Source organism: Schistocerca cancellata, chromosome 3, assembly GCF_023864275.1.
Source record: "Schistocerca cancellata isolate TAMUIC-IGC-003103 chromosome 3, iqSchCanc2.1, whole genome shotgun sequence".
Classification (NCBI taxonomy): domain Eukaryota; kingdom Metazoa; phylum Arthropoda; class Insecta; order Orthoptera; family Acrididae; genus Schistocerca; species Schistocerca cancellata.
The window spans coordinates 792,322,715-792,331,951 of record NC_064628.1 but is presented as its reverse complement, the minus strand read 5'-3'; the positions used below and the strand labels follow the sequence as shown (position 1 = coordinate 792,331,951).

The following is a 9,237-nucleotide window of genomic DNA, read 5'->3' as shown; positions in this document are numbered from 1 at the left end:
TACTTGAATCACAAAATCGAGATTACTTTCAACAATTTTTAGAACTGTGTTATTTTTGGCATAAGATTGAGATACTTTTTGCACACTTTGTATTTGAAAATATTACTGTGACTGCATAATATGGTACCAGTGTACTTCATTTCTAACTCAGTACTGTGTATGCATTTTCAATTTAGAAGTAATCTTAAAGCTTCTTTCAAACATTAGTAAATAAGAAAATTGAATGATTACATTTTATTTTGCAAAGTTCTGTGCTTATGTTGCATTCATTATACTTCACTTCATGAACTGTTTTTTGACTCATCCTAAGCAGAGAATGTTTCAAATAAATAAATACTGCAGTTAAATAGGGGACACCACAAGACACGGGATTTCTTATTGACAGAGTAGTTATTTATTATTCATGCTGTCCAACATCTATCAAACTTGTGTTGAAGGCTACAGATTCTCCCTAAAACAAACAATTGCTAATTTATCAATGTTTTTAAGCAACCTGATAATCTTTTTTTCAACTTAAGTGCATAATTACCTGTCAGTCAACTATTTAATTATTACTTAAGTTACGAAAAATATAAAATCAAAGGGAGGGTATTGAAATCATAAATTACATTTAGATGCATAAATGGTTTTACATCTTCAGCAATACCCCAAATTTGAATATTTCAACAATATTTAATTAAGCATATAACTGTATTCAATGTATAGGTATGGGAGCTATCCCAAAATACAATAAAATACTGGAAAACAGTCACTACATGTATGTCAAGTTTTGTATCAGACAGCTTATAATGATTACTATAAAACTAGATATTATTAAAATAGAAATTATACACGAAATTATCTATTGATATGCTTTTCACATACTGTATGTAAAATAGGTGATTTTAAAATATGAGGACTCCCAATCCACTCCACATGAACATATACTACAAAAATACATTATGTTTGAGTCTTATTATAAGAAAAAGTAGTGAACTTGGCTTTTATAATGAAATAAGGCTCTTGAAACACAATACAACAAGCAGCTGGTTACTTTATTAACAATAAAGCAATGTGCTCTCTCAGTTTTTCCTGGTATGAATCATAACAATGTGGCTTTGGGTGTTCAGTCACATTTCTGATTAAATTTTTCTGCGCTATACTTCAGTGACCAACCCAGTCATCTCTGCAGGTGCTGGAAGCTGTATTATTATCCATACTTGCTACCTGGCTTCAACCAGACTGTGAAGTACTATTGATGATATTTATAGCCAAGTTTGACTTCCAGAGGCTTGTATGCCCTTTGATGCTAATTTGTTTTTTGGAGCCGGCACTGTTATTCTGTAAAATGCACATCGTCTGAGCATTTTCCAGATCTGTGGATGAGACTGCATGTGAGATTTTAATAAAACAAGTCCCAGATCCAAAATTTTGCTTACTCTAAAACCTCCATTGGTGTTTGTCAAGACTCCCTAATTATGCTGTGAATGAAGTTGGTATTTGTTACACAATACCAGTCTTGTAGCATATCATTTAATGTTCAGAAATTTGCTTCATTGTTTTAGTCAGGTGTGTTGCTGATGTTCCTTGCACTTCTGAACTATTTTAACAATTTGTCACATTCGCATGTAATACAGTACATAGCCAGCTTTAGGAAACCTAGACATTTCTCAACATTACAAAGAAGACTTTTGTTTGGAGTGGTCTATATTGAATGCTGTGGCAAAATAATAGCAGCATCATGATGCAAATGCTGAGCTTCTGGGACAACACATTTAAAGAGCCTATTGAAATAAACATGTTGGAAAATCTGATAAACCACAGCACAGGTTTCAATTTAGGTAATCCTTGGGATCCAGCACTAAATTTATTGCATTACCACTGGCTATCTCATCCATCAGAACTTGAAAACACTGAGGGAATGATTGTTTTATGGATTATCATGCAGGCTTTAGAGAATAAATAGTACCTTAGGACGTGAAATACTGTCTAGAGAAATGGGATCAACAGCATGGCTGAACACCTCAAAGTCCACCATTAAACAATGAAGCACATTTTCCAGTTACACAGATACAGGGTTGCTACCTGAAGCATGTACATTTTAAGAAGCAGAATATTACTGTCACCTACAAAAAACCCAAACATATTATCATATCTACAACTAAGTAAATTATAAAGCAAAATAGCAAGCATCCATATTTTAAAGAATTTGTACTAGATATCACTTTTTGGAAAGCACTAGGACTAATTTCAAATCTGAAGCAGTAGTGCAACTCCTGCCAATATCCATTTTGTTGGTTTGTCCTTAGTCTTGAGGTTAAAAGTCCACACATAAGTTGGTCCTCTAGTTCGTGTTTTGTAGATAGGACATTCATAAATGTTCCTAGTATCTATCTTGTCTTGTATAATAGCCTGAGGAAAAAGTATATAAATGAAAAGATAGTTGGTAACTGATAATAAGAAGTCAATTATTATAGTGGCACGTGATGTAAACGTAGCTTCCAAGAACTTTATTGTCCCTAGCAGTAAAATTGAATAAATAGTCAATGATCAATTACAGAAGTAAATTCTTAATCTGTGATATAATAGTAAATAATATATTAGAGTAATACCAACCCTTATGTTGAGAACTGGCAGCATAGGAAAAAGTTCTTTGAGACGTGACTCACTAATCACGCCAGCCTGGATATCCCAACGTGCTCCTTCCATAAATAAACCATGCACATATGCTCCATCACGTGGCGCACTGCGTACTGTTGCACTTTTTCCACTGTGCAGAAAAAAATTGTATGTAAGCCTGCAGCTTCTTCCTCTCAAATCCTCGAGTGGAAATTCCTTAGGAAATATCTTATCTGTGCTTACTTCTTACCTCTATGAAAGTTATTTCTTTGCTCACACAACATACAAAGCTCCTTAGACTAAGTATATGCTGTCCACCTAATCCAGTTCTAGGCAATAAGTAATTACACATTTCAGAAATTGACAATAATGGGGAAACCACGAATGAAAGTTAGTTAATAAAATTTTGGGTGTCCAGATGATTGAAATAAAAATGTTCTCACATTCAGTTTTTGGTGAATAAACATTCAGTGACTCACATACATTCACAGATACTATGTCATTTTGGACAATATCACAAGTTATAGCCCATGGAACAATACTATAATTCCGGTAATGCTTATTATGTAATGTTACTAACTGAATGCAATTATTGCAATTCAATACTTTTAATGCCTCTACATTTATATGCTGGTATATCAAGTCTTCATGCTGTAATTGGCAAACAATAAAAGGAATTATTAGGCAGATTGGGAAGTAGAATGCCACTGTACAAAATAAAACAGTGTACAAAGGTTCAGTATGCCTGTTCACAGTTCAGAAAGGAATCTAATACTAACATGAAGTTGGATACTGTTTGTTATTTTTGTTTCTGTAGCTAGTCACTGTAGGGTACTGATTGCTCAAGTATGCAATACTTCATTCATCTTTCTCAGCATAAAAGGCCATGTGTTCACAAAAGTCATTCTTGAACTAGGGTAGGCTATTAAACAAGACATTTGGTACTGATATAATCAAATTCGATCATCTTGACAGTTATGCCATTGTAAGCTAAACGTCCTGCTTATGTTTTGGAGGACCATTAGATGGGGAACATTCACTAAAACAGTTGATCCTAGAAATAACATTTGAGAAAGCTAAGTTCTCTTATTGGAAATGTTTCATTCCAAAAATACATAGAAATGAAAGGCTCAAAAATGTTGTAGTTCACTTCATTCAGTAAAATTATGAAACAATGTTATAGCCTTTACCAGGCTCTGTAAAAGTAATAGAGCAATACAATATAAACTGTAATATATTAACATTTGTACTTTCCTGTCTCTATACCCCCTCAATGAGAACATACTAAAATTTATCATACTGTCATGTCGTAACTCCACTCAACTCCACAACCAAATGCAGGGTCATAAGTGAAATGCAACACTTAGAACTGGAGCACATTTATTATGAACATCAATGTAAAGCAAGAACATAACAGGACTGAACTCCTGGTCAGCACACTTCGATAACCTTCCAAAAATGATAAATATACTAAATAACAAATAACTGCTGGTGGTCAGTGTTGGAGTGGTAACCTGCAGTCCAACAACCAGAAACACTAACCCTTACACCAAAATTCATGCACCACGGCTTGCGGCATTGGACTCTCTCCTGGAGAAAAGGCGATCCACTGTTCCAGTTCTCATCAGAGCTGACTGCAGTATCGTAGATCTAGAACTTTTGAATGGTTGTCTTTATGGCAGTACTGGTGGATCCTTGCATTCTGGTCATGTTGTCACATCCTCTTTGCTATGATGAGCATTGGAGTATAGCCCCACCTATCAAAGCTTCGCAACAGTCAAGCAGGTCTTCAGTTTACTTCAACAAGTTCCCCCCCCCCCCCCCCCCCCCAACAATCCACACCTCAGGAGTGTCATAGGGATTTTTATGAAGGACATGGATATCTCTGTACTTTTACCTTCCTGATGAAAGGTCATAAATCTTGACTTCATATGTGACATCCGGCAGGCGACAAAGGAAATATGACCCAAAGTACTGCTTTGGTAACTTTTCCAATAGCTGTACTTTCCACACGGGTGTAAAAATCGATACCAAGTCTCTTGGACTGTATCTGGGTTCTGTGAGCAAACCAGCTCTCTTGCTTCATTGGTCCTAGTGATGAGTGTTTCATGTTGTCATCCTGAGTATGTCCAGCTGAAACAGGAACAATGTCCCCGTTGTTGTTTCAGCATTGCAACCATGGAGCAGAAAGAAAGGTGTGAAGCCTGTAGTATTTTGCTACACTGTGTTGTATGTAAATGTCACAAGGGCAGTATTTTATCCCAATCTGTCTATTCTACATCACTGTACATCGAGAGCTTATCTGACAGTTTATTATTAAGGCATTCTGTGAGCCATTCATCTGTGAACAATATGTAGTTATCATCCTGTGGGTGATGCTGCAACGTGAAATTATCTCTTATACTGGTCTCAAATGGAAAATTTTTCATGATTATACATAATTACATGGTGTGATCCACATTTCAAACAGATGTCTTCTACAAGAAGTTTTGCAATTCCTATAGCTTCAACAGTCAGAACTGCTTTGACAAGAGCACAGCAGGTGAGGTAATTAGTGCAGACTGTTATTCATCAGTTCCCATTTGTCAATTTCAGGAACCTTTCCAAGAGGTTGATTCTGATTTGGTGGAATGGGACTACTGCATGTCGAATTTATATCAGATGTCCTGAATGTAATTGCAGTAAGTGCTTCTGTTGGTGGTATCCCTTGCAGTGTCTCATAGTATCTAACAGATTGGTAGAGAGCTGGACAATGATACCCATGTCTGATAGGACCTAGAGTCTTCATAAATCGCAGGTGACCAGATGTAACAGCATTACAGAAATACTTCAGGATAGCTGGCTTTACATGAGCTGGGATGATGAGCAATCATTTCTGTCCCAATTTATCATAGTTCTTTGTATACAATGTTCCATTCACTAACTGGAATTCTCCTTTGATTGGATCATCCTTCTTCAAGACTGATACAGTCTTCAGCAGTTCTGGATCCTTCCTCTGTTCAGCAGCAATGGTCTTCAAATGTCTTCAAGGAAACAACAATGTGATCCAGATAGCAAAGATACATTGTCTTAGCATTCTGGGTGTTTAGGAAGGATTCCTCTTGATGGCTCATGAATAGGTTGACATAGGATGGTGCCATGTGGGGCCCATAGCCTTACCCTGGATTTGTTTATAGGTAATGCCTTCAAAGGAAAGGTAATTTTGGATGAGGATATAGCTGGTCCTAGTGACTAGGAAGGAGGTTGTTGGTTTGGAATCTGTCAGCATTGGGAAAGGTAGTGTTCAATAACAATAAGCCCGTGGACATTAGGGATGTTAGTGTCAAGGGACATGGCATCAATAGTGATGAGCAGGGCACCATGTGGTAATGGGACAGGACTGTGGAGAGTCAGTGGAGGAAATGGTTGGTATCTTTTATATAGGTTGCGTGTAATAGGTTGGAGGTGCTGGTCTATGAGAGCAGAGATTCTCTCAGTGGAGGCACAGTAACCGGTTGCAATAGGGCATCCTGGGTGGATGGGTTTATGGGCCTTAGGAAGCATGTAGAAGGTATGAATGTGGGGAATGGTAAGGGTAAGCAGAGAGATGGACTCCAGGGAAAGGTTCCGGGATGGGCCTAAGGATTTGAGAAGTGTCTGGAATCCTGCTGGATTTCTGGAACAGGTTCACTGTGGCAAAGTTTGTAGGTGGATGTGTCTGACAGCAGGCAGAGTCTGAACCTTGCCACAGTTTCCCCGTTCCAGAAATCCAGCAGGATCTCCAGCCACTTCTCAAATCCTTACACTCATCCCAGAACCTTTCCTCGAGTCCCTCTCTCTGCTCCCCCCACACTCCTACCTTCTACATTCTTCCTGAAGTCCATAAATCCAACCACCCAGGACGCCCCATTGTGGCCGGTTACTGTGCCCTCACTGAGAGAACCTCTGCTCTTGTAGACCTTCAACCTACTACCCGCAACCTATAAGAAAGATACCAACCATTTTCTCCACCGACTCTCCACAGTTCCTGCCTCTTTGCCATATGGAGCCCTTCTCATCACTATTGATGCCACCTGCCTTGATACTAACATCCCTAATTCCCATGGCCTTTCCACTATTGAACACTACCTTTCCCAGCACCAGATGGATTCCAAACCAACAACCTTCTTCTTAGTTGCCATGACCAACTATATTCTCACCCACAATTACTTCTCCTTTGAAGGCATTACCTACAAACAAATCTGGGGTACAGCTGTGGGCACCCGCATGGCACCATCCTATTCATGGGCCATTGAGAGGAATCCTTGCTAAACACCCAGAATTCTAAACCTCTCATCTGGTTCAGATTCACTGATGACATCTTTGCGATCTGATCTGAATTCAGGATGAGGATACCCTATCCACATTCCTCCAGAAACTCAACAACTGCTTCATGTGGTCCTACTCAATCAAAGAAGCCACCTTCCTAGATGTTGATCTCACCTCAAAGATGTCTACATTAGAACCTCCATCCATACCAAACCCACTAACCACCAGAAATACCCTCACTTCAGCAGTTGCTGCCCATTCCATAGCAAGAAGTCCCTTCCATACAGCCTAACCACCCATGGTCATCGGATCTGCAGTGACAAGTGGTTCCTCTTGAAATGTACCAAGGGTCTCACTGAAGCCTTCACAGACTTTAATTATCGTCCCAACCTTGTACAGAAACATATATCCCATGCCTTATCTTTCAAGTCTCCCACCACCTCCCAAAATCCCACTATCCGGCTACATAGGAGCATTCCTCTTATAACTCAGTACCACCCAGGACTGGAGCAACTGAATTACATTCTCCGCCAGGGTCTTGACTACCTCTCGTTGTGCCCTGAAATGAGAAATGACCTGCCCACTATCCTTCCCACCCCTCCCACATGGTATTTCACCATCCACTGAGCCTACACAATATTCTTGTCTATCCCTACACAACCCCTGCTCCCAATCCCTTACCTCATGGTTCATACCTCTGTAATAGACCAAGATTCAAGACCTGTCCCATACATACTCCCACCATCACCTACTCCAGTCCAGTCATGAACATCACCTATCCCATTAAAGACAGGGATACCTGTGAAACCAGCCATGTGATCTACAAGCTAAGCTGCAACCACTGTGCTGCATTCTATGTGGGCATGACGACCAATAAGCTGTCTATCTGCACGAGTGGTCACCGACAAACTGTGGCCAACAAAAAAGTGGACCACCCTGTTGTTGAGCACACTTCCAAACATGACATCTTTCATTTCAATGACTGCTTCATGGCCTTTGCCATATGGATCCTTCCCACCAACATCAGTTTTCCGAACTGTGCAGGCGGGAACTTTTCCTGCAATATATCCTATATTTCCGTAACCCTCCTGGCCTCAACCTTCATTAGTCATTGTCCTCACCCACCCAGCCCCTTCCCTGTTCCCATTCCAGCACTACACAGCCATCATTCCACCATTGCACCCAGTTTCTTTATTTATCTCCTTTTCCGCTAACCCTCCCCCGCCCTACCTCTCCCCTGCCCTCCATCTAACCTCCTGACTGAACCCTCTCTCCACCTCGCCCTGTGCACTCCCCAGCAGCACTTCACTGTCTGCCACCCCTACCATACTATCCCCCCCTCCCCACCCCAGCCTCCTCCTTACCCTCATCAAGTTGCCACACCCATCATACCCTGGTGCTGCTGCTCACAGTGTGGCTTCAGTTGCCTGAGACTGCAGTCATATATCTGTGTGTTGCATTTTGTGTGTGTGTGTGTGTGTGTGTGTGTGTGTGTGTGTGTGTCGTCTATTTTTGATGAAGGCTTTTACTGGCCTATCACTGACTCAGCATCTCCACTATATGGTGATATATAGTATTACTACATTCCATTCTGGATTTTCTTTTGTTCCTTTCAAGGAGTTTATCATTACACAAAAATGGTTGGACATCTTTTTTCATAATTTTTTTCAGTAGTCGGTAGTCGATGCACTCATCTGCCATCCTTCTTCTTCACAAGGACCACAGGTAAGAACCACAGACTCTGAAGGTTCAGTGATGTCATCTTTTAGCATCTTCTCCACTTCCTCCCAGATGATGTGTTTTTCCAGTATCCAGTGACACCATATACAAGTACTGTCTAATTTGTGAATGATCCCAAGTGTCAATAAGACCTCTTCCCATTAGCCACTTGGTCTATCTATTCTTCACTCCAGATTTGAAAGCATCCAAAAATTAATGCAGAATGGCTATCAATCGCCGATGTTGTTCCTCAGACAGCCATATCCTACTGGCAGTTCTACAGCACCTTCCTCTCCTTTGTTGTCTGTATCACCAGAGAGGAATATTTTTCACTGGTGGCACTAAACTGCCCTTCCTGGACTGATTTGGCTGCTCCTATGCACATAGCTTTAGGGATGAGTTGGGCCTGGTTGGGACAGTTAGTGATGAAAGTTCTCCTTGGTCACATAAAGTGCTTATGATCTTTGCTGGCATGTAGATTTCCTTCATAACCCAGATATAAATTTGCAACTGACAAAAGCTTCACAGTTTAACTGAGCATCTTGACTGATTCATCTCATAGATGATGGCTAAATATCAATGTCTTCATCACCAAATAACTGCCTAACGCAGTCTTTTGACGTGTGATTGTTG

General features: G+C 40.0%; 1 protein-coding gene across 1 annotated transcript in view; it reads right to left on the bottom strand.

Moving 5' to 3' along the window:
• Nucleotides 1-875: 875 nt before the first annotated feature.
• The window catches only part of LOC126176568 (dynein beta chain, ciliary), a 790,269-nt gene continuing 781,907 nt past the window's right edge, over nt 876-9,237 (bottom strand). Inside the window, exons 82-83 of the mRNA XM_049923728.1 lie at nt 2,596-2,740; nt 876-2,391 (exon numbers count right to left, since the gene is read on the bottom strand). Coding sequence (XP_049779685.1) covers nt 2,230-2,391; nt 2,596-2,740 — 307 coding nt within the window. The 3' untranslated portion in view covers nt 876-2,229. The remainder of the gene's footprint in view (nt 2,392-2,595; nt 2,741-9,237) is intronic.